The sequence below is a fragment of the Rhinopithecus bieti genome, unplaced genomic scaffold (assembly GCF_001698545.2).
Source record: "Rhinopithecus bieti isolate Rb0 unplaced genomic scaffold, ASM169854v2 scaffold_13400, whole genome shotgun sequence".
In the NCBI taxonomy this organism is placed as follows: Eukaryota; Metazoa; Chordata; class Mammalia; order Primates; family Cercopithecidae; genus Rhinopithecus; species Rhinopithecus bieti.
This window is the reverse complement of record NW_016807991.1, coordinates 4,213,445-4,237,831: the sequence shown is the minus strand read 5'-3', so window position 1 is coordinate 4,237,831 and position 24,387 is coordinate 4,213,445. Positions and strand designations below refer to the sequence as shown.

The 24,387-nt window shown below is 55.1% G+C and overlaps 1 protein-coding gene across 7 annotated transcripts in view; it reads left to right on the top strand.

The window, feature by feature from the left end:
* The window catches only part of FBF1 (Fas binding factor 1), a 34,132-nt gene extending 9,745 nt beyond the window's left edge, over positions 1–24,387 (top strand). For 3 of the 7 annotated variants that reach the window (XM_017884714.1, XM_017884710.1, XM_017884711.1), the window contains 25 exons: positions 401–461; positions 1,686–1,736; positions 3,551–3,692; positions 4,208–4,285; positions 4,869–4,988; positions 5,321–5,456; positions 5,595–5,728; positions 6,308–6,407; positions 7,905–8,363; positions 9,503–9,604; positions 9,915–10,003; positions 10,173–10,231; positions 11,083–11,238; positions 11,403–11,503; positions 11,637–11,843; positions 15,652–15,759; positions 15,851–15,990; positions 16,070–16,188; positions 18,465–18,587; positions 18,672–18,857; positions 19,309–19,485; positions 19,557–19,694; positions 19,788–19,905; positions 21,943–22,058; positions 23,443–24,387. In XM_017884714.1, the coding sequence (XP_017740203.1) occupies positions 401–461; positions 1,686–1,736; positions 3,551–3,692; positions 4,208–4,285; positions 4,869–4,988; positions 5,321–5,456; positions 5,595–5,728; positions 6,308–6,407; positions 7,905–8,363; positions 9,503–9,604; positions 9,915–10,003; positions 10,173–10,231; positions 11,083–11,238; positions 11,403–11,503; positions 11,637–11,843; positions 15,652–15,759; positions 15,851–15,990; positions 16,070–16,188; positions 18,465–18,587; positions 18,672–18,857; positions 19,309–19,485; positions 19,557–19,694; positions 19,788–19,905; positions 21,943–22,058; positions 23,443–23,526 (3,304 nt within the window). In that variant the 3' untranslated portion in view covers positions 23,527–24,387. Of the gene's footprint in view, positions 1–400; positions 462–1,685; positions 1,737–3,550; positions 3,693–4,207; positions 4,286–4,868; positions 4,989–5,320; positions 5,457–5,594; positions 5,729–6,307; positions 6,408–7,904; positions 8,364–9,502; positions 9,605–9,914; positions 10,004–10,172; positions 10,232–11,082; positions 11,239–11,402; positions 11,504–11,636; positions 11,844–15,651; positions 15,760–15,850; positions 15,991–16,069; positions 16,189–18,464; positions 18,588–18,671; positions 18,858–19,030; positions 19,486–19,556; positions 19,695–19,787; positions 19,906–21,942; positions 22,059–23,442 lie in introns of those variants that run through there. The other 4 variants (XM_017884713.1, XM_017884715.1, XM_017884716.1 and 1 more) reach the window with 4 other exon arrangements.

The window sequence follows — 24,387 nt, the reverse complement described above, 5'->3', positions numbered from 1 at the left end:
TGGTCTCGATCTCCTGACCTTGTGATCCGCCCGTCTCGGCCTCCCAAAGTGCTGGGATTACAGGCTTGAGCCACCGCGCCCGGCCCAGCCTATTGTTTTTAACAATTTGTTTTTTGTTTTTTGTTTTTTTTTTTTTTTTTTTTTGAGACGGAGTCTTGCTCTGTCGCCCAGGCTGGAGTGCAGTGGCCGGATCTCAGCTCACAACAATTTGTTTTTAAAGCAGTTCTACTGCTAACAAAGTTGAAAATCACTGCATCAGGAGGCTTGTGACATTCCTTTAGCACCTCTGTTCTCCAGAGAAATCTATCCGAGATTCCTTGGGCTTTCTAAGCCACTCTTCCCCTTTTTAGTCATCCAGTGCCCTTGGATGCACGTAGGGGCTGACGCCTCCCCTTTGCAGGTCCCTCCTGGGTGATGATGTCTTCAGCACCATCGCAGGCCTGGAAGAAGCTGATGCTGAGGTAAGCCTGGCCATTTCCTACTCCTCCACCTCTCTGCCTATCCCAGAAACAATGAGATGGGTGTTGTTGTCAAGGGGCTGCCCACAGAAGGGTTTAGAAGTCCCTGCAAAGTCACTTTGTTCTTTCTTTCTTTTTTTTTTTTTTTTTTTGAGATGGAGTCTTGCTCTGTTGCTCAGGCTAGAGTGCAATGGTGCGATCTTGGCTCACTGCAACCTCCACCTCCCGGGGTCAAGCAATTCTCCTGCCTCAACCTCCCAAGTAGCTGGAATTATAGGCGCCTGCCACCATGACTGGCTAATTTTTTTTGTCGTTTGTTTTTTTTTATTTTGAGACGGAGTCTCCCTCTGTTGACCAGGCTGGAGTACAGTGGTGCGATCTTGGCTCACTGCAATCTCCACCTCCTGGTTCAAGCAATTCTCCTGCTTCAGCCTCCTGAGTAGCTGGGATTACAGGTACCCACCACCACGCCTGGCTAATTTTTGTATTTTTAGTAGAGGTGGGGTTTCACCATGTTGGTCAAGCTAGTCTCAAACTGACCTCTTGATCCACCCGTATCGGTCTCTCAGAGTACTGTGATTACAGTCTGAGCCACTGTGCCCAGCCAAAGAAAATAATTTTTGTATTTTTAGTAGGTAATTTTGTATTTTTAGTAGAGACGGGGTTTCCCCATGTTGACCAGGCTGGTCTCAAACTCCTGACCTCAAGTGATCTAACCACCTCGGCCTCCCAAAGTACTGGGATTACAGGCGTGAGCCACTGTGCCCGGCCATCACTTCGTTTTTAAAGCAAAATAATGCCCAAGGGCTGCCGAGTGACTCAAAGCAGAATCCTCTTTCCTGTAGTAAGATGAGTGGAAAGGAGAGCTCCCTGAAACGGCTAGAGCCTTAGATGTTGCTCCTTTCCCCTAATAAACTCCATAGCTGTCCATTGGCATGGGTGGGAAGTAGCAGAATTCCGATGCTGGATGGAAGGGTTCTCTGCGGTTGGAAGGGGCAGGAATGGCAGTGCTTTCTGAGTCTCTACAACCAGGCAGGTTTGGCTTCAAACAACTGCCAAGCCCAAGCAAGGAGAACAAAGCCACCCTTCTGTGTAAGCTCCGTTGGCTGTGTAAGCTCCTGACGCGCCGTCTGCCCTAATAGAAGCAAGGGGCCAGGACCCTGAATTTTATGGGGCCTTGACTAATGTGCCTCCTAGTCTGTGTCCTCACCCTCCTTATGGACTTAGGTTTCAGGTATCTCAGAGGCAGACCCACAGGCTCTGCTCCAGGGCATGAAGGTAAGGAAACAGCTTGCACGATTCTTAGAACTGGGGGTGGGTGGGGTGGGGTCATGATATTTTATACCAAGGCTTCATTCTCCCTCTAATTTCTCCCTTTACAACCTGTGTTTCTGAGCCCTTCCTTGTGCAAGCATGGAACTCGTCTGTGAGCCGTTGGCCTTCTCGTCTTTCTGGGTATCAACCAGTGTTGCTGGTATATAGAGAGTGGAGGGTGCCACAGGCCTCTGGGGAAATGGGGCCAGCCCTACTCGGAGGCCTACCTAGCTGGGTCCCCTCACTTCCACCTAGAGGACTGTCTCCTCTAGGGAAACTGTCTCCTGTAATGCTTGTTCTTAATTTTTCTCCATATTTCTCTCCACATCCCCTGCCAAGCCCCCTTCAATACTGCTGTCTTCTCATCAGATCAAGCCCAGCACCAGTCTTTGCAATGGATTTTTAAGGCACAGATTCTGAATAATTTGTAAGGACGTAATCTCTAGCTTGGCCTAGGACACCTTGTTCTCTCTCTCCTTCCAGCCAGCAGCACCCTCCTGTCTGACGCTTGGGGTTTTGTGTCCCTTTTAGTTAACCCATTTTACCAGAGTCCCTAGGACAAGGCCACGCTTTTGGTTACAGCCCTGTGGGGCTCTTGTTTTTGTTGTGTTTTTTTGTTTTTTTGGTATTTTTTTTTTTTAGAGACACTGTCTCATTCTATCACCCAGACTGAGTGCAGTGATGTGATCTCATTGCAACCTTACACTCCTGGCCTTAAGCGATTCTCTTACCTGGGCCTCCCAAAATAATGAAATTACAGGCATGAGGCACCACACCCGGCCCAGATTCAGCTTCTTTAACCTCATCTTGAAATCTTTCTCCTCAAAGGCCAGGCACAGTCAGTCACACCTGTAATCCCAGAACTTTGGGAGGTCGAAGCAGTAGGCTCGCTTGAGCCTAGGAGTTGGAGACTGCAATGAGCTATGATCACACCACTGCGCTTCAGCCTGGGTGACAGAGTGAGACTCTGTCTTCAAAAAAAAAAAAAGCCTGGCATGGTGGCTTACTCCTGTAATGCCAGCACTTTGGGAGACCGATGCAGGTGGATCACTTGAGCTCAGGAGTTAGAGGCTGCAATGAGCTATGATTGCACCACTTCACTCTAGCCTGGGTGACAGAGTGAGACTCTGTCTTTGTTTTATTTTTAATTTATTTTATTTTTTTTTGAGATGGAGTTTTGCTCTCTTGCCTAGGCAGGAGTGCAGTCGTGCGATCTCGGCTCACTGCAACCTCCAGCTCCCAGGGTCAAGCGATTCTCCTACCTCAGCCTCCCAAGTAGCTGGGATTACAGGCGTGCACCACCACGCCCAACTAAATTTTGTATTTTTAGTAAAGACAGGGTTTCACCATGTTGACCAGGATGGTCTCGATTTCTTGACCTGGTGATCCACCTACCTCAGCCCAAAGTGCTGGGATTACAGGCATGAGCCACTGTGCCCGGCCAATATTCTGTCTAAAAAAAGAAAAAAAAAGGAAAGCTTTTTTCCCCAGACCAGCCACCTAGGATCCCTGGGCATAACCCACAAGTCCTCTGACTCAATTTTTGATGCTAACTTTGAGTCTCATCCCAGAACCATGAGCTGGACTGCACTCCACCCCACCCTGCTTACCTTTAGTTCCATTTTCTTTCTTCACTCACTGTTTTCTCAATAGTTTTGCATTTTCCTTTGTTTTCTCACAATTCTGCCCCTGGGGTGCCAACAGCCCATCTCTCTTGGGTGGAAGTCCTCACCCCCTTATCAGACATCATCCTCTGCCTTCCCTCCCTGGTTTTCTAGGACCTGGACGGCATGGATGCTGATATCTTAGGTCTGAAGAAGTCTAATGCAGCCCCTAGCAAAAAAGCTGCAAAGGACCCTGGGAAAGGAGAGCTGCCCAGCCACCCCAAGCCTGCAGGGGGGTCAGCAGCCAGTGAGAAAGGTACATGAGAGACGGCTCCTCGAATCTGTTAGGGAGACTTTGAGGATGTGGAAGATGCTAGTAGGAAGTGTTTGTGTCCTTGGGTTTTCTCTGTGCAAGCTGGAGAGGTCAAGAAGCAGTTGTGCGTGTGTGTGAGTGTGTGTGGTGGGGTAAGGGGACAGCTTGAGTTTCCTCCCTTCCTCGAGCTGTTCCAGGCCCTCTGGGTCCAACATGGGCAACTCCTGGAGAAGCTGTGTGAGTTAAAATGGAGAACTCTATGGTAGCCTGTGCCTCTCCTGAACCCATGTCTCTGGAGTGATTCATGATGAGGGAGCGGAGGTAGCTCCTACCACGTTTCCCTACCAGAAGCCCATGGGAGAACTGGAGACTCCTCCCTTGGCTGTGCCCATGGCTATGAGCCCTCAGCTTCCCAGGAAGAAGTGTACCCCATCCCAGAGGTCCCAGTCCATGGTATGGGAGGAAGACTTTGGCCAGGAGAGACTCAGGCCTACAACCTTGCCCTCTGCTTCCTGCAGGGGGCGCCATATCCACCAAGAAGTCACCTCCGTCTCCCAGCAGCTCTGGGCATCAGAACAGGAGGTTTTCCTCTGAAGGTATCATAGGCTCCTGTCATGCCTCTGGGACACTCTGGTTTGGGAGTGGAGCAGCCTGGGTACACTTTCTGGCCCGAGGCCCCGCTGCTGCCTATGTCACATGGGGAGCAGAGTGCTGGTGCCACTGGTTTAGTTCCTCATGAATTCATGTCGGGACCAGTTATATTGTATTGGCTGAGATATTGGGGAACTTACTTGCAAAGACCTTAAAGCCAGGCATCAAACTGAAGATTTTCCCCAATATAGGAAGAAGCCCCTTTCCCGTCATGAATGTGTGGACATTTTATATCTCTTTTGATGCTTGAGGGACATTTCCAGAAGGCCTTGCAGCCTGCAGAGTCAGAGGCCCCACGGGCAAGCCTGCAGCAGGCCCCGTAAGCCCAGGGCCACCCTCCGACTCCCTCTCCCCTTGCCCGGCCTCTGGAGTCCCTGTTGCCCCAGGCCGCACCCTCCAGATGCCAGGGGGCTTGTTTATGTACTGGAGCAGCCACAAGTCTTGACTTGAGCGCTGCTCCCCAGTTCAGGCTTGCTTTTCCTCAACTAAGTGCTGTGGTCTGACCTGTGCTTTCCCTTCTGCTGTGAGACTTGGAAGACCCGTTGGCAGGACTTCTCTCCTATGATGAAGAAGGAATCACCAAGAAGCCGCCTGTGACAGAGAGTAAAACAGCTTCTGACAAGAGCCCCAGCACAGTCAGAGATCAAGGTAGGGTGGAGTGGGCTCATTTCCCATCCTGGAGGAAGGCTTTATTGGCAACAGGCTAACCAACCTTTCTGGAGCAGAACCAGAGGCCTCTCCCGGGTGGGGACCAGAGGTGTAAGGTCCAGTACAAAGAGATCATCAGCCTTTAGGAATAGGGAGGTAGGATGTGTGAGTCTGAGAGTAGGCTGGAGGAATTGGGTCCCGTGACAGACCGGGCAGGTCTAAAGCCTGTCGTCCTACCCAAAGGTGCAGAGAAACCATCCCCCAACCCATTCAGATATCACAGCTGAGGGCAAGAAGGCTGTGGACATTGGGCCTTGTGTTCTGTCTTTCAGGTCCCTCTATTCCACTAACTCCTGGAGACACCCCCATCCGAAAAAGAGAAGAATTGTTTGACGATGGGGATGACATCATGGCCACCTTGGGGTTTGGAGACAGCCCCAAAGCAGAGAAGAGGCAGATGGGAGACCAGTAAGGATCCCTCTGAGTAGGCCGGGCTGCTGCCTAGGCTGTTGCTTCAGGTTCAGGGAAAAGCTGGTGGACGGGTACTGCAGGGGTCCCAAGAGCCCCTCATACCCACACGTTCCTGCCGTGTGTCCCGTCCTGCAGGGAAGGGCCTCGCCCTGCTCGCTCCACGCTGGATGAGCTGCTGGGTCGAGGCACGGCCACCAAACTCCTGGCCCGCCCGGGCACAGGGGAGCACAGGGAGTTCAAGCTAGACAAGAAGTACCAGAGGCCACAGGGTAAGGAGGCTTGCGGGGGCCGCGACAGGATGGGAGGGAGGCCTCTAGATCAGGCTTTCATTACAACCTGTAATAAGAAATCAGCCTCACATCCTGATACACACATGTAATTATACACGTCTGTAGCTGAGACAAAAGCGTCATGTAATAATACTTACCGAGACCACTGTTCGTGCTCGGTCGTCTATGATTGAGATGCTGTTTGATTTGGAAACACACTGACTGTGACACATTAAGCTGGTTTCTCGGCCCCCTCATGGGTAGCAGCTTGCATCTGAAAAGCACTGCTCTGGCCAGTGTTTCTCAAAGCATCGGCCCACAGGCTGTCCGCTGAGAATCGTTCTTGTGACACACGCAGCTCGCTGGACCTGACCTCAAGGGATCCTGGGGCAGGGCCCGCCTACTGCAAGGCCACTGCATCTTTCTGGCCAGTGCCTGAGGTGCTCCCTTCACAGCAGCTTCCCTCTGCTTGTCTTACACAACAAGCTACCAAATTCAGCTTTTGTTAGAATTTTGCAGCCGCAAATGAGCTCAGTTTCCCCTACTCCAGATCATGATCACAGGCTCCTTAATTCACAGAGAGTGAAGATGCATGGGCAGACGAGGACTTCACCTTTGGAGCCTATCAGCCCACCGTGGGCTCCTCTGAGGGCCGGCAGTCCCGCAGGCAGTCTGTCAGGTAAGTGGGGCCTGCAGGAGGCCTGGCCTCTGAGACAGATCGTCCACTGGGAAGATAGGCCCCTGCAGCTGGCCCCGTCCCACCCAAGAGTCTCGTGTGGGAGGCCACAGGGTACAAGGCCCTCAGCTCTGTGGGTGCTGGAGGAAGCAGGAGATGGCCTGGTCTCGCCAGCCCAGACAGAGTGGTGGAGACGGCCCCAGTGGGAGCCCCCATCCCAGACACTGCTCAGGTTCGCCAGTGCCCCACCCAGCCTCAGAAGGAAAGGAGCAGGTAGGCCTGCCTCCACCTAAAGTCCCTGAAATCATAAAAGGCTGTAATGTCACTCAGTCTTCCCAAGGCACATACATCCCGATGGGTAGCAAGACCTCTACAGTGGCCTCTGCAGTGGCATCTCAGACCCTGCTTCCCAGGAACTCTGCTGTTGAACCTGACGTGACAATTCGGACAGCGTGATCCTTGCAGTTTACAAAAAAAAATTAAAGCAGTGATAGGATTTTCTGAGTCTGGAGTTTTTTTCCCAATATATATTTTAAACTTTCGATTTTGAAGGCTGAGGCAGGAGAATAGCTTGAACTCCAGAGGCGGAGGTTGTGGTGAGCTGAGATTGCACCGCTGCACTCCAGCCTATGCAATAGAGTGAGACTCCATTTCAAAAAAACACTTCAGAAGTTGTAAGAACAGCGCCGGGAGCCCCTCTCATCCTTTCCCAGGTTCAGCAGTTGTTCCTATTATGCCAGGTTGGCTTCTTCAGCCTCTTTCTATCTGAATAGCTCTGTGCATCCTGGCATTTCTTCCCACACCCAGTATGTTCTTAACCCTGGGTACCTGCTGCCACTGGTCAGTGACAGATGAAGGCCACGGCCGAACAAATGAAGTAACTGTTGTTGGAAAACCTGGAAACCACTTAATCCAATTTATTGTTCTTTTTAGACAGAGTCTCACTCTGTCACCCAGGCTGGAGCGCAGTGGCATGATCTCTGCTTACCGCAACCTCCACCTCCCAGGTTCAAGCAGTTCTTGTGCCTCAGCCTCCCAAGTAGCTGGGATTACAGGCGCCCGCCACCACACCTGGCTTTTTTTGTGTGTTTTTAGTAGAGATGGGGTTTCACTGTGTTGGCCAGGCTGGTCTCGAACTCCTGGCTTTAAGCGATCTGCCCACCTTGGCCTCCCACAACTCTGGGATTACAGGCGTGAGCCACCATGCTCGGCCTGATTTTTCTTTAGACCTGTGTGCCCATGGCTGTCATTTCATTATGTTCCTGTTCTCTGCGGGGAGAACTGTCCCTGGTTCATGTGATGGAAGTCAAGATCTCTGTACTTCGTTGTTCTACAGACAGCACGTGGCCTGCCACATAAGCCAGTCCAGGAGCCACTGCTTACTGGGCCTCAGCTGACCATGCAGGGTCCCTGGGCATCGTGCCGCCCAGCCACAGGCTGCTAGGGGGCCACTGGGACTGGCTCCTTCCCCTGCCTGACACCTTCCTTTCTGTTTTGAAGTAGGTTCTTTGCAGACAGTGGCCCAGACCCCAAGGGAGAACCAGGCTCCAAACAGAGCCCTCCAGCTGCTTCCAGCCCCATCCAGCCCAGGAAGGGAGGAGCTGACTGGCTAGGCCTCAAGGACGAGGACGTGGACCTGCTCCCTGCCTCACCCACCAGAGAGGCCCGTCGGGAAAGCTCAGTGCCTGCCACGCCCTCGGTGCCTGCTCCTGCGAGCCAGCACTCCACACCAGCTGGGCTGCCCCCCTCCAGGGCACAGCCACCAACCGAAGGGGCAGGGTCCCCTGCCAAAGCCAGCCAGGCTTCCAAGCTGCGAGCCTCCAAGGAGGAGGAAGAGGAGGACTGGCTGAGACATACCCTGTCTCGGAAGAAGTCCCAAGGCCTGGCCAGAGAGCAGCGTGCTGGGGCCTCTGAGGGCCTGAGTTTGGCGGGGACAGTGGGCCATCCCCCTTCTGGCAGGTATGGGCTTGGGCTGCTGTGGCTAGTAGGGGGAGGACTGGCTGCAGACTTGAGGATCCCCTGTGCCCCTTCACCTGTTGCAGCCTCAGTCGGGAGTTGGGGAACAAGGCAGGGCAGTGTGGGCACAGAGGCCGTTTCTTGGCTTTGCTACTCTGCCTTTTGGGCACTGCAGAGAGAGCCTCTGGCTCCCAGGCTTGCCCCAGGGACACACCCAAGAAGGAGCGCTGTTGACATTCATGCCCTGACCGCCATGGGGACAGGTGCTAACTTGATCGGGCAGAAGACAGAGGGTACCTGAGGTGGCAGACACACCACTGCCCTGTCACAGCGCCCTCAGGCTGGAAGCCCCAGCGTCCAAACAACTAGTGCTTCTGCCGACTCCACTGAAGTGAATATGGCGTGTGTGAGACGAAATGTCCCTGTGCTCTTTGAGAGTGTTAGAAGAGACACAGTGGCCAAGAGGCACCTCCTGGAGAAGCCCCTCTCCGTGGGGCAGGATAGCGAGTGACCTCTGAGGGCAGGAAGGCACAAGGGGCCGGCAGGCTGGGGGAGTCCAGAGGAAGTGGTGAGATGTGCTATGGCCAGAGCCCAGAGTAGTGACCTGGGGAATTTATGGCAGCCCAGGGACATCACCCAGTCCTGGGGTTGATGTCAGGAGGGCAGTTTTGACTTTGACCTGAGGCCAAGGGGAAAGCTCAGGCCAACACAGAAGAGAGCCTGTCTCTTCACTGACCTGTGAGCCGAGAAAGAGGTGGAAATAATGGGAAAGGGAGCCAGCCAGAGTTGGAAGACTGAGCAGAACCTTAATCTAGAGCTGAGCCAAGTTAAGTGGGCTGGAACAGGGCTCTGAACTTGAACTTGACTCCAGTGTCTATACCATTTCCATTGTCACTGCTTGGACCGTGTCCATTCACTGCGCCACTGTGGACACTGAGGCAGGAAGGGGGTACTTGAAGGGAAGAGACACCCTGAAATCGCAGGAGCTCAGATGTGGGAAGAGAATGCCCCAAGATGGGATGATGGGAGCAGGAGGAAGGGCGTCCACGAGCTTCACATGTGAAGCCGGTCCTGGGACCCATCTTCATCCAGCCTGACCTGGGCCTTCTGTCACTTTCACCTTGAATGCTGCCTTTCCTCAGCCAACCTGTCACCAGCACACGAGGACTTGAGCAAGCAGCTGCTGGAGGGAGCTCCGGAACAACCGCACAAGAAAGACCGTGTGTCAGGCCTGGTGACTCGGGGTAGGCCTGGGCTGTGGGCTGAGTGGGAGTGAGATCGTGGTGGGCAGCACAGGCCTCTGTCCTTAGAGAGGGACACAGGCTGCTCACCCTGCCCCATCCCCAATGCCTCCACACAGAGGCTTGGCCCACCCTGGCCCCAATCCCCGGTTGTCCCAACACAGAGGCTGCCCCCCCTGCCCCGTTCCCATGTCCCACACAGAGGCTGCCCACCCTGCCCCGTTCCCGTGTCTCACGCAGAGGCTGCTCACCCTGCCCCATCCCCGTGTCCCACACAGAGGCTGCTCACCATGCCCCATCCCTGTGTCCTCAGGTCCCCTGTGACTCGGAACCATGCTGCCTCAGCACTCCCTACAGGTTCCCCAAAGAGAGGGCCAGCCCCTGAAGACCTCTCGGCCACTGGTTTGTTTTTTGTTTTCTGCTTCGTTTGTCAGTTTAACCCTGGGTGAGGAAGAGGTGCTTTGAGCTTCCTTTGGGGTCCCTGGGACATGAGTGACACCAGCCCCTCCTGGACACTTGCAGGCCCAGAGCCCTGGACCTCCTGCTCATTTCTCTGCTGTTGATGTTTCAGAGCCTGCCACCTGTTTCCCGAGCACCCAGGAACCCACAGAGCCTTCCATGCCCATCCAGGTAGGGGTGTGGGCAGACAGGTCTAGCTCAGGGCCTAGGGAGCAATTCTCCATGCCCAGAGGCAACACCAACAGTTTGACCTGATGACCTGCCACGAAAATATGTCAAACATATTTTTTGTGTGTGTGCCACCTGCTCTTACAAAGGTGCCACCTGCTCTTACAAATGTGACGTCAGCCAGCTCCCCGGCACCCCCCACCAGAACTTGCCTGAATCTTTAGCCTCGCTGCTCCCAGGCAGAGCTGGGTGTTAATTTGCCTACATCAGTGAGGAGTTTGAGGAAGTAGCCAGGCCAGGGAGCTGGGATGCTGCAGTCAGAAAGCAGGGCCCAGGGTCCTGTTCTGTCAAGAAAGCCTCCTCCACCCCTGCCATCCTCGCACCACACCTCTGCCTCTGTTTCCCATGTGTGGCAGTCACCTGTGACATGTAGGCCTGGGAGGTGTGGCCCCAGGAGTGTGTCCCTGGGAGATGGTGGGTAGGGGACAGCTTGTGGGAACCAGATTAGTGTCAACATGTGGGCTTCAGGCCTGACAGGAAAAGCCAGCATCAGCTTTTGTCATAGCAGAGACTCTGCTGGGGCTCAGCCATTTGTCTGGGAAGCCGGAGACTATGCAGGGGAGGAAGCTGTTCCGGGGCGGTGGAGGGAGACATGCTCCTGACCAGACCTGCAAGGGGAGGTACACTGGGGACTGCTTAGCCACAGTGACTTTTACTCTCCAAGGCCTTGGACCCATCTGCAGCCACAGATCAGATGCAGGGAGGTCCAGTGAGCAGCAGGCCAGGAGATAGCTGATCTCAGCTGGGCCCCTGTCCCCTCCCTAACCAGGAACACCTCTCTTCCTCTCCTCCAGCCCCTGCTCCCAGAGTCCCTGGTCCGGAGCCTGCTGCCAGGCACAGAATACAAGAAGCAGCTCCTGGCAGCACAGGGGCAGCTTCAGAGCGGCACCACTGAGCTCCAGGCCAAACTGCTACAGAGCCAGGCCCGGCTGGCAGAGCTGGAGACCCAGGTAAGGGCAGTGGGGCCACTGGTGCTGGGGCAGGGTTGCGATGGGAGGGGACACTGAGAGTGGCTGAAAGCTTCCCCATGAGGGAGGAGGGGCTATTGGCACAGGGCAGCGTGGAGTACAGCTGCCTCCCCTCCCTGGTCACTGGCCCTCCTGCCGTCTTCTAGGTGCGGAAGCTGGAGCTGGAACGGGCCCAGCATGAGCTGCTGCTGGGGAGTCTGCAGCAGCAGCACCAGGCAGACCTGGAGCTCATCGAGAGTGCACACAGGTAACCTGGTGCTGGCCCCAGCTCTGCCTTGGATCTCACGCTGACCCCAAAGGCTATCCCAGTGTGCCTGGAGAGGCTTTTAGGTGGCAGCCCTCTGCCTTCCTCTCACCATGGCTGGGTGTTCTGTTGGCAGAAGCCGCATCAAGATGCTAGAAACATCGTACCAGCAACGGGAGGAGCGGCTCCGGAGAGAGAACGAGGAGCTGTCAGCTCGGTATCTGTCGCACTGCCAGGAGGCTGAACAGGCCCGTGCTGAGCTCACGGCCCAGCACCAGCGGCGCTTGGCGGCCACAGCACAGGAGAAGGACCAGGAAATGCAGCGGCTCCAGGAGCTGCAGCGGTGAGGCCCAGGGACAGGCAGCTGGGGAGCGGGCTTGCAAGGAGTAGCCGGAAGAGAGCCATCCCCATGAGACCCTTCGCTGTGACTCAGCAGCCTTTGGACAGGGGTTCGGGTCCTTCCCTCCTGGTCCAGTGAGTGAGGACTGAGGGCTGTGCACACTGACTCATCACACCCATGGGTAGGGGTGCCACCTGCTCTTACAGAGGCAGGAGGGGTACCCACAGGCTGTTTAGGCACGGCATGGCAGCAGCAAGTCCCCAGGGTCTAAGCACAGGATCATCCACTCACGCAGTAGAGGCTAGAAACAAGATCCACCTGGGAAAGGCTTGCGCTGTTGTGCCTGCCATGTTGATAGGGTTGCCTTTCTAGAAGAGAAGGAAACTAAGAAAAGTTACCTAAGGGAGTCAGGTTGATGAAGGCAGAGGCAGCCTTTTAAAACTGCTCAGGGCCGGGCACAGTGGCTTACACCTGTAATCCCAGCACTTTGGGAGGCCAAGGTGGGNGTAGGGGTGTGGGCAGACAGGTCTAGCTCAGGGCCTAGGGAGCAATTCTCCATGCCCAGAGGCAACACCAACAGTTTGACCTGATGACCTGCCACGAAAAATATGTCAAACATATTTTTTGTGTGTGTGCCACCTGCTCTTACAAAGGTGCCACCTGCTCTTACAAATGTGACGTCAGCCAGCTCCCCCGGCACCCCCCACCAGAACTTGCCTGAATCTTTAGCCTCGCTGCTCCCAGGCAGAGCTGGGTGTTAATTTGCCTACATCAGTGAGGAGTTTGAGGAAGTAGCCAGGCCAGGGAGCTGGGATGCTGCAGTCAGAAAGCAGGGCCCAGGGTCCTGTTCTGTCAAGAAAGCCTCCTCCACCCCTGCCATCCTCGCACCACACCTCTGCCTCTGTTTCCCATGTGTGGCAGTCACCTGTGACATGTAGGCCTGGGAGGTGTGGCCCCCAGGAGTGTGTCCCTGGGAGATGGTGGGTAGGGGACAGCTTGTGGGAACCAGATTAGTGTCAACATGTGGGCTTCAGGCCTGACAGGAAAAGCCAGCATCAGCTTTTGTCATAGCAGAGACTCTGCTGGGGCTCAGCCATTTGTCTGGGAAGCCGGAGACTATGCAGGGGAGGAAGCTGTTCCGGGGCGGTGGAGGGAGACATGCTCCTGACCAGACCTGCAAGGGGAGGTACACTGGGGACTGCTTAGCCACAGTGACTTTTACTCTCCAAGGCCTTGGACCCATCTGCAGCCACAGATCAGATGCAGGGAGGTCCAGTGAGCAGCAGGCCAGGAGATAGCTGATCTCAGCTGGGCCCCTGTCCCCTCCCTAACCAGGAACACCTCTCTTCCTCTCCTCCAGCCCCTGCTCCCAGAGTCCCTGGTCCGGAGCCTGCTGCCAGGCACAGAATACAAGAAGCAGCTCCTGGCAGCACAGGGGCAGCTTCAGAGCGGCACCACTGAGCTCCAGGCCAAACTGCTACAGAGCCAGGCCCGGCTGGCAGAGCTGGAGACCCAGGTAAGGGCAGTGGGGCCACTGGTGCTGGGGGCAGGGTTGCGATGGGAGGGGACACTGAGAGTGGCTGAAAGCTTCCCCATGAGGGAGGAGGGGCTATTGGCACAGGGCAGCGTGGAGTACAGCTGCCTCCCCTCCCTGGTCACTGGCCCTCCTGCCGTCTTCTAGGTGCGGAAGCTGGAGCTGGAACGGGCCCAGCATGAGCTGCTGCTGGGGAGTCTGCAGCAGCAGCACCAGGCAGACCTGGAGCTCATCGAGAGTGCACACAGGTAACCTGGTGCTGGCCCCAGCTCTGCCTTGGATCTCACGCTGACCCCAAAGGCTATCCCAGTGTGCCTGGAGAGGCTTTTAGGTGGCAGCCCTCTGCCTTCCTCTCACCATGGCTGGGTGTTCTGTTGGCAGAAGCCGCATCAAGATGCTAGAAACATCGTACCAGCAACGGGAGGAGCGGCTCCGGAGAGAGAACGAGGAGCTGTCAGCTCGGTATCTGTCGCACTGCCAGGAGGCTGAACAGGCCCGTGCTGAGCTCACGGCCCAGCACCAGCGGCGCTTGGCGGCCACAGCACAGGAGAAGGACCAGGAAATGCAGCGGCTCCAGGAGCTGCAGCGGTGAGGCCCAGGGACAGGCAGCTGGGGAGCGGGCTTGCAAGGAGTAGCCGGAAGAGAGCCATCCCCATGAGACCCTTCGCTGTGACTCAGCAGCCTTTGGACAGGGGTTCGGGTCCTTCCCTCCTGGTCCAGTGAGTGAGGACTGAGGGCTGTGCACACTGACTCATCACACCCATGGGTAGGGGTGCCACCTGCTCTTACAGAGGCAGGAGGGGTACCCACAGGCTGTTTAGGCACGGCATGGCAGCAGCAAGTCCCCCAGGGTCTAAGCACAGGATCATCCACTCACGCAGTAGAGGCTAGAAACAAGATCCACCTGGGAAAGGCTTGCGCTGTTGTGCCTGCCATGTTGATAGGGTTGCCTTTCTAGAAGAGAAGGAAACTAAGAAAAGTTACCTAAGGGAGTCAGGTTGATGAAGGCAGAGGCAGCCTTTTAAAACTGCTCAGGGCCGGGCACAGTGGCTTACACCTGTAATCCCAGCACTTTGGGAGGCCAAGGTGGGAGGATCACTTGAGGCCAGGTGTTTGAGACCAGCCTGGGCAACACAGTGAGACCTTGTCTCTAAAAACAAATTTTTTTTTTTTTGAGACGGAGTCTCGCTCTGTCGCCCAGGCTGGAGTGCAGTGGCCGGATCTCAGCTCACTGCAAGCTCCGCCCCCTGGGTTTACGCCATTCTCCTGCCTCAGCCTCCCGAGTAGCTGGGACTACAGGCGCCCGCCACCTTGCCCGGCTAGTTTTTTGTATTTTTTAGTAGAGATGGGGTTTCACCGTATTAGCCAGGATGGTCTCGATCTCCTGACCTTGTGATCCGCCCGTCTCGGCCTCCCAAAGTGCTGGGATTACAGGCTTGAGCCACGGCGCCTGGCAAAACAATTTTTAAATTAGCTGGCATGATAGTGTACTCCTGTAGTTCCAGCTACTTGGGAGGCTGAGGCAGGAGGATACCTTGAGCCCAAGAGATCAGGGCTGCAATGAGCTATGATCATGCTACTGCACTCCAGCCTGGACCACAGAACAAAACCCTGTCTCTAAAAACATTTAAAAAATAAAATAAACACTTGGGAGGCCAAGGTAGGAGAATTGCTTGAGGCTAGGAGTTCAAGACCAGCCTGGGCAACATAGTGAGACCTCATCTCTACCAAAAAAAAAAAGAAAAGAAAAGAAAGACTGCTTGGGGCCGGGCGCAGTGGCTCATGTCTATAATCCTAGCGCTTTGGGTGGCCAAGGCAGGCAGATTGCCTGAGCTCAGGAGTTCGAGACCAGCCTGGGCAACACGGTGAAACCCCATCTCTACTAAAATACAAAAAATTAGCCGGGCGTGGTAGTGGGTGACTGTAGTCCCAACTACTTGGGAGGCTGAGGCAGGAGAATTGCTTGAACCCAGGACGCGGAGGTTGCAGTGAGCCAAGATCATGCCAGTGCACTCCAGTCTGGGTGACAGACCGAGACTCCACCTCCAAAAAAAAAAAAAAAAAAAGCTGAATAATGGGAGGATTGCCCATCTTAGTGTGTGTAGCATTGAGGCACCATGACAGATAAGACAGAGAAGCTGGGGAAACTGAGGCAGTGCCCAGCGGAAGAGAGGCCTGGGAGCAAGGGCTGCTCGGAAGCACGCCCTTCCACAAGGAATTACCGCATCCGGGTGGTCCAGCTCAGAGTGACCACCTTCCCCTCCCGCCTCCCCTCAGGGCGTCCATCCTAGAGATGCGCAGAGACCACGAGGAGCAGCTGCAGCGGCTAAAGCTGCTGAAGGACCGAGAGGTCGATGCAGCCACCAGCGCCACCTCTCACACGCGGTACGTGCGCCGCCCCAACCATGCCCGCCTGAGGGGGGAGTCTGGGGGGTCCCTGAGACCTTCAGGAGGGGCTGACCCAGTCTTCTTCCAGGTCCCTGAATAGCATCATCCACCAGATGGAGAAGTTCTCCAGCAGCCTGCACGAGCTGTCCTCCCGCGTGGAGGCCTCGCACCTCACCACCTCCCAAGAGCGGGAGCTGGGGATCCGGCAGCGTGACGAGCAGCTGCGGGGTACGCCCTCCCCTCTCAGCCACCCGGGCACCTGGTGGGAAGGGGAGCAGCTGCTGAGCACCCTGTGGGTTGCCCCCAGCACTGCAGGAGCGGCTGGGCCAGCAGCAGCGGGACATGGAGGAGGAGCGGAGCCGGCAACAGGAAATCATCGGGAAGATGGAGGCGCGGCTGAATGAGCAGAGCCGGCTGCTGGAGCAGGTGAGGCCCATCCTCCTGGCCCTCCTGCCATGGGACCTCTTCTCCAGGGCACCCGCAGGCATGGCGGCACTGCTGACCTCACCTCCTCAGGTCAGCGCCCCATGTGCGGCTTCCTGCCTCTACATCCCCCTGCCCCGGCCAGGCCCTCAGCACTGCCCACCTGAGCATGCAGGGGCTGCCTGGCCCCCACCACGCCCTGCCTGCTCCTCAGCACCACAAGCCCCTCAGCCACCTTGGCTGCCCTCCACAGTCTAGCCCCCGCAACCATCAGCTGCACTTCCCACTTCCTGACACTCGAATCTGTCACATCAGCTGAGGCCTGACATTAGGACAGATGCTCTTGCCTATTAAATGTCATCCTAGCCTCTTCAGCTCTCACAGAGACATTTGAATTCCCTAGATACCTTTCCTATATAAGCACATGCTTTATTTAAATAATAATGACCTGGCCGGGCTCAGTGGGTCACGCCTATAATCCCAGCACTTTGGGAGGCCGAGGCGGGTGGATCACGAGGTCAGGAGATCAAGACCATCCTGGCTAACACGGTGAAACCCCGTCTCTACTAAAATACAAAAAATTAGCTGGGCGTGGTGGCGGGCGCCTGTAGTCCCAGCTACTCGGGAGGCTGAGGCAGGAGAATGGCGTGAACCTGGGAGGTGGAGCTTGCAGTGAACCGAGATCGCGCCACTGCACTCCAGCCTGGGAGACAGCGAGACTCCGTCTCAAAAAATAAATAAATAAATAACAATGACCTTAGCCAGGCACAGTGGCCAGTGCCTGTAATCCCAGTTACTTGGGGGGCTGAAGCAGGAGGATCACTTAAGCCCAAGAATTTGAGACCAGCCTAGCAAGACCATAGCAAGACCCCACCTCTAAAAAAATTTTTTATGCCAGGCTAGTTGACTCACGCCTGTAATTCCAGCACTTCGGGAGTCCAAGGCTGGTAGATCACTTGAGATCAGGAGTTCAAGACCAGCCTTGCCAACATGGTGAAACCCCATCTCTACTAAAAATAACAAAACTAGCCGGGCATGGTGGTGCATGCCTGTAATCCCAGCTATTAGGGAGGCTGAGGCAGGAGAATCGCTTGAACCCAGGACGCGGAGGTTGCAATGAGTGGAGATCGCACCACTGCACACCAGTCTGGTTAACAGCGAGACTCTGTCTCAAAAAAATAAATAAATAATAAAAACATTTAAATTTTGTTTTAATGAACTGGGTGTGGTGGTGCACACCTGCAATCCCTGCGTTTGCTCACATCCTTTTCCTTACCTGTGGAAATCTTTCTAGGCTGAATTCAACGGTAATGAATCTTTTGATGCTACCACCTCCATGAAGCCTTCCTTGTCCTCCCACCTGTCTTTTTGTCCCCAGCTGTCATAAAGCGCTTTTTTCTTTTTTTTTTTTTTGAGTCAGAGTCTTGCTCTGTCGCCCAGGCTGGAGTGCAGTGGTGCAATCTCAGCTCACTGCAACCTTCGCCTCCTGGGTTCAAGGGATTCTCCTGCCTCAGCCTCTCAAGTAGCTGGGATTACAGGCAACTGCCACCACACTCAGCTAATTTTTGTATTTCTAGTAGAGATGGGTTTCACCATGTTGGCCAGGGTGGTCTTGAACTCCTGACCTCAGGTGATCCACCTGTCTTGGCCTCCCAAAGTGCTGGGATTATAGGCCCTAGCCACTGTGCCTGGCCAAAAGAAATGTTTTTAAAGAAGAAAATAAAAATATCTCACTAGTCAGAGATGTCCACTGCCGACCTGATATCTATCCTGTAGCCATATCAACATAGATAGAGATGCTTTTATGTTGTGAACCATTTTGATTTGCCTCTTCATTTGGTAACTGTGTTAAGCACCTGCCTGGGGTCAGGCACAGTGAAACTCTTGCCTCGTGCTGTGTGTGGCTGGGCCCACAGCACAGCATTAGGCCACCCTGTGCTTAGCCTGCTTGGCTGATGGGTGAGGACAGGCAGAGTGTGTAGCTGGCCATTCAGCGGCAGGGATGTTGCTGCTCCTTGGCCCTCCCAAGCTGCTAGCCTTGGTGCTGTTGGAGACCTGAGGGTTGGGAGGGCACCTGCTGGGTCCTCCTCTTGGGCAGAATCATGCGGGCTGGGCCCTGGCAGTGCCTCTCAGGCACCCCATTTTGTGCCTCTTTGGGAAGGACGGGTCAGTGGCATAGCGTGGGAGACACTGGTGGGTTCGTGCAGCTCCTCAGGGAGTGGCCAGGCATGATCCTCAGGGTGGGAACCATGCTCTCAGTCCTGCCCTGGGCCCTACAGGAACGCTGGCGGGTGACTGCCGAGCAGTCCAAGGCGGAGTCCATGCAGCGCGCCCTAGAGGAGCAAAGGAAGGTCACGGCCCAGCAGATGGCCATGGAAAGGGCGGAGCTGGAGCGGGCCAAGGTGAGTCAAGCCACTGCACTCAGCCCCTGCCCCTGCCATTATGCCCAGGGACACTCACCCTGTGCCCTCACCCCCACATCCCAGAGCACCTTGCTGGAGGAGCAGAAGTCTGTCATGCTCAAGTGCGGGGAGGAGCGGCGGCGCCTGGCGGCCGAGTGGGCGGAGTTCTCCGCGCAGCAAAAGCTGAGTAAGGAGCGGGCCGAGCGCGAGGCCGAGCGGGCGCTGCAGGTGGACACCCAGCGGGAGGGCACCCTCATCAGCCTGGCCAAGGTAGGGCCCAGAGCCTCCGGACAGTGGAGGGCCCGGGGTAGCCTGTGCCTCTCCATCTGGACACATCCGCTTCTAGTTTTAGGAAAGGAGAGTGTAGCACTAATGTCACAAGAGCATAGGGATTAAAACAGTAATCACATCATCATGCTAACAGCTTCCTCCTATTGTCCTAGGTGCATTATACATATTTTATCATTGGATCCTCATATTCCCGTGACTTTGATCATTTAGAAATGAGGAAACTGAACTTCAGAGTTGAGCCTGCCACAGTCATGTGGCTTGTGAGGACAGCACCCCGGCTTGGCCCCAGGCTTCTCTGGCCCTCCCTGGAAGCCCTTGGCTCCACCACCCCCTCCCAGGGGCAGGGTGGGCAGAGGGGACCCTAGAGTCCTGCACAGAGCGCAGCGCAACTCCTGGGAGGAGAATGCAGCAGGGCCTCTGCCATCTCCAGGAGCAGGCTGAGCTGAAGATCAGGGCCAGCGAGCTCCGGGCCGAGGAGAAGCAGCTGGCAGCGGAGAGAGCAGCCCTGGAGCAGGAGCGGCAGGAGCTGCGGCTGGAGAAGGAGAGGACCAACGCCACCGCCCTACGTGTCAAGCTCCGCGCCGAGGAGGTGGAGCGCATGAGCAAGGTGCTGCTGGGGCACATGGGTGTGGGCGCGGCTGAGCTCAGGCAGCCCTGACCCAGGCGGCCTCCCTGCAGGTGGCCTCCGAGAAGTACGAGGAGGGGGAGCGAGCATTGCGCGAGGCCCGGCAGGTGCAGGCAGAGCAGCAGGCCCGGTTGCAGGCGGTGCAGCAACAGCAGGAGAGGCTGCGGAAGCAGGAGCAGCACATGCACCAGGCAAGCCTCCCTGAGTGTATGGCACCCCTGCCCCCGACACCCCCAGCCTCCCACCTGACAGCTGAGTCCTTCTTTCCGGGGGAATGGGGACAGGAGCATCTGAATCTGGCCCAGCAGAGGCTGCAACTGGACCGCGCACGACAGGACCTGCCCTCCAGCCTCATGGGTCTGTTCCCCAGGGCCCAGGGCCCTGCAGCCTCCAGCCAGAGAGGTGAGTGGCTCCAGAAGGAAGGGTCGGCGGCTCAGGAGTGGGCAGGGGCAGTGGTAGGAGTGGGCAGGCCCTCCTCCAGCTGCTCCAGTTAAGGCAGCCAGCTGGGTTTTACAGTCACCTTATTTCTTTTTTACACAAGTAATGTGTGTTAATTTTAGATAAATCAGAAACAGAGAGGAACGCTATTATGAAAATGTCACCTTTTCTGGACTAAGAGGAAAAAAAGGAAATTAAAAAAGTCATCATCAGGCTGGGCGCCGTGGCTCACGCCTATAATCCCAGCACTTTCAGTGGCTGAGGCAGGCGGATCACATGAGGTCAGGAGTTCGAGACCAACCTGGCCAACATAGTGAAACCCTGTCTCTACTAAAAATGCAAAATTAGCCAGGTGTGGTGGCAGGTGCCTGTAATCCCAGCTACTCGGGAGGCTGAGGCAGGAGAATCACTTGAACCCGAGAAGTGGAGGTTGCAGTAAGCTGAGATCGTGCCACTGCACTCCAGCCTGGACAACAGAGGGAGAGTACGTTTAAAAAAAAAAAAAGTCACCCTCAACACCACTCCCAAGTCTAGAGAGAACCACTTTTCACTTTTAACATTTTAGTGCATGATGTTCCACTCAGGTACATTTTTTTTTTTTTTTTTTTTTTGAGATGGAGTTTTGCTCTTGTCACCCAGGCTGTAGTGCAGAGGCATGATCTCGGCGTCACTGCAACCTCCACCTCCCTGGGTCAAGCGATTCTCTTGCCTCAGCCTCTCAAGTAGGCTGGGTTACAGGCATACTACCATGCCTGGCTAATTTTGTATTTTTAGTAGAGATAGAGGTTCTGCCATGTTGGCCAGGCTAGTTCATCAAACTCTGACACTCAGGTGATTCCACCCACTTGGCCTCCCAAAGTGCTGGGCATTACAGCATGAAGTCAGTTGGGCCCAGCACTAGATACATTGTTTTTAAAAACAAAATTAGAGGCCGGGTGCGGTGGCTTCAAGCCTGTAATCCCAGCACTTTGGGAGCCGAGACGGGTGATCACGAGGTCAGGAGATCGAGACCATCCTGGCTAACACGGTGAAACCCGTCTCTACTAAAAATACAAAAAACTAGCCAGGCGAGGTGGCGGGCGCCTGCTAGTCCCAGCTACTCGGGAGGCTGAGGCAGGAGAATGGCTTAAACCCGGGAGGCGGAGCTTTGCAGTGAGCTGAAGATCCGGCCACTGGCACTCCAGCCTGGGCGACAGAGGCAAGACTCTGTCTCCAAAAAAAAAAAAAAAAAAAAAAAAATTAGGATTGTATGTGTTGTTCGACAACGTTACTTTTTTCACTCATTTTCACTCAGTAATGTACACGTGGAACAGGTTTTCAGATCAGTCATTAAACATTTATCAATTCCCAACCAGCACAGTCTTCCCATGAGGCTGCTCTGTGCTGAATGATTTGTTGTCTTTTTTTTTTTTTTTGGAGACAGAGTTTTGCTCTTGTTGCCCAGGCTGGAGTGCAATGGCGCGATCTCGGCTCACCGCAACCTCCACCTCCCAGGTTCGAGCGATTCTTCTGCTTCACCCTGCCTAGTAGCTGGGATTACAGGCATGTGCCACCATGCCTGGCTAATTTTGTATTTTCAGTAGAGACAGGGTTTCTCCATGTTGGTCAGGCTGGTCTCGAGCTCCCGAACTCAGGTGATCTGCCTGCCTCGGCCTCCCAAAGTGCTAGGATTACAGGCATGAGCCACCGTGCCCGGCCGCATGAGCCACCATGCCTGGCCTGTTGTCTTAAAGAGAAAGAGTACCCAGTGGACATCTTCCTACATACGTCTTTGCACCTTTGCCTGCTTATTTCACTTGAATAAATTCCTATAAATGGTCTCGCCAGGTAGGAGCAGGTATGCATTTGTCAGAGGCTTCTGAGAGTTAGTGCCATTGCACCCTGAGGGTATGGCCAGGGTCCACCCACTGGCAGTGGGGAGCAGCTCTGCAGGAACAAGCTGTGACCGCCCGGTATTTCCACCAACATTTTGGTCCCTGACTTCCTCCTTGGCCTTTTCAGCCCACTTGCCTACTGCTCCCAGCACCCGCTGGTGCAGCCAGCCACCAACTGGCCTGGACCCCAGCCCCTTACACCTTCATGCCAGGCTGGTGCTGCTGAGGCACACGGCAGAGCAGGTGAGTCTCTCCTGGCCTTGGGGATCCTTGTGTTCATAAGTCCTTCCTACTCAGGGCAGAGGCAGGGAGGGGCACACGGTAGCCCTGGGGAGGGGTGACCCCAGCTCCTAGGGAGTAAAACTGCAGTTTGCTTAGTGAGCCAATGCTCAGACCTCCTCACTAGGCCAGGTTCTGTGCAAAGCAATTTGCATATGTCATCTCCTGATAACCTATAGTAATAATAATAACAGGCTGGGCCCGGTGGCTCACACCTGTAATCCCAACACTTTGGGAGTTTGAAGCAGGAGGATCACTTGAGCCTAGGAGTTTGAGACCAGCCTGGGCAACATGTTGAGACCCCATCTCTACAAAATGAAAAACTAAAAAATGAAAAGCTAAAAAAATAGGACCGGGTGTGTGGCTCACACCTGTAATCCCAGCACTTTGGGAGGCTATGGTGGGAGGAGCACTTGAGCCCAGGAGTTCGTGGCCAGCCTGGGCAACATAGTAAGACCTCGTCTCCACAAAAAAATAGCTGAGCATGGTGGCATGCACGTGTAGTCCCAGCTACTCCAGAGGCTGAGGCAGGAGGATCACTTAAGCCCAGGAGGTAAAGGCTGCAGTGAGCCACAATGGTGCCACTGCACTCCAGGCAACAGAGTGAGACTCTGTCTCAAAAAAATAAATATTAAAAATTTAAAAATTAGCTGGGCATGATGGGGCACATCTGTAGTCCCAGCTGTTTGGGAGGCTGAGGTGGGAGGATTGCCTGAGCCCAGCTGGTCGAGGCTACAGCTGTGTTCACAGCACTGCACTTCAGCTTGAATGACAGAGCAAGACACTTGTCTCAAACTAAACAAAACAATAATGATAACAGTTGTCATGGATCATTTCCTGTGTGCCAACCTCAGTGCTGAAGGCTTTGTTTATATTTTCTTTCTTATTTATTTATATTTAGAAATAGGGTCTCATGATGTTGCCTAGGCTGGTCTCAAAGTCCTGAGCTCAAGTGATCCTGCCCCCTCGGCCTGCGGATTAGCTAGGATTACCGGCATGAGCCATTGTGCCTGGCCTGCTTTGTGTATATTTTAAGCCTTTACCCTCACACAGCCCTACAAGGAAGGGCTACAAGGAATATTTACAGACAAGGAAACTGAGGCTTAGAGACATGAAGTCATGTGCTCGTGAGTTCCACAGCAAACAAGTAGCCTTGCCAGGATTGAGACTGTCGTCTGTCTCACTCCGTACCTGGGCTCTTTCACGGCCCCTGCTGACTCCCAGAGCCAGGCAGAGTCAGGGACGATGTGGGGAGGGGCCTTAATGAGGGCTGGCTCAGCTAGTGTCCAGGGCTCCACCTCTCTCTCAGCTCAGGGAAGGTGACCGCCCATCCAAATCTGCCTTGCAGGACCACGACTTCTTGGAGAATGAACAGTTCTTTCTGGAGACCCTGAAGAAAGGGTCCTACAATTTGACATCTCATTCAGCCTGAGTGGGATCCCAGCCGATTCTCCAACAGAGGTTCAGACCCCAGAACTCTCCTGTTCCTCCTGCTGCCTCCACGGAGGCAGTGCCTGGGGAGGATTCTGAGATGCTTGAGGCCTGATGGCAGCTATTCCGTGGACAGGGTGCAAGTGCATCCTTTCCAAGTGTGCCAGCCCGGGGCAGCCCCTGCCTCTGGGGCTCTGTGGTGTAGGCTGTCTTACCACGGCTTTGGCTGCCCTGCCTCAAAGCCATCTGGCTTGGATCTGAAGGTCTGAGCTGGCAGCGAGGACCCCCAGCTCTCACTGGGCTCTGTGGGCTCCCCCTTTCCACAGGTAGACTGTTGTGGGCTCTTTTTGCCTGGGCCTCTTCTGAGGCAGGAGCTTTCTTGAGGGATGCCACAAACAGCCTTCCCTACTCCCTGCCAGAGCAGTTCCCTCCCTGATGAGCTGGAGAAGGGCCCTCTGGCCTCCTGACGGTACAGAGAAGGCACCAGCTAGATCCTCCCTTGTGGTGTGAGATGTTCCTGGAACTCAGCCGGGCCCTCCTCCTCCTGGGCTTGCCCAGAGCCCCCACCCTATTCCTAGCATTGCCCGAAGGACCAACCAGTTTGGGTGGACAGTGGCCTCCTCAGCTTCCTCCCCATCTGGGTGCCACACTGGCGGCAGAGGGAGCTGTGCCGATGGTGGGCCGTGGGGAGGGACGAGGAGGGAAGGCGCCTCTGTGCTGCTCATCTGCCCAAAACCGCAGCTCAGTGGGCGTGCAGTGGAGGTGACAAGGAATCCATCACAACTAGCAGAGATTTCTTTGATCCTCCTCCACTCCCACTGCTTCACTTGACTAAGCTTAAAACAACTGCTTTTGCCATGGC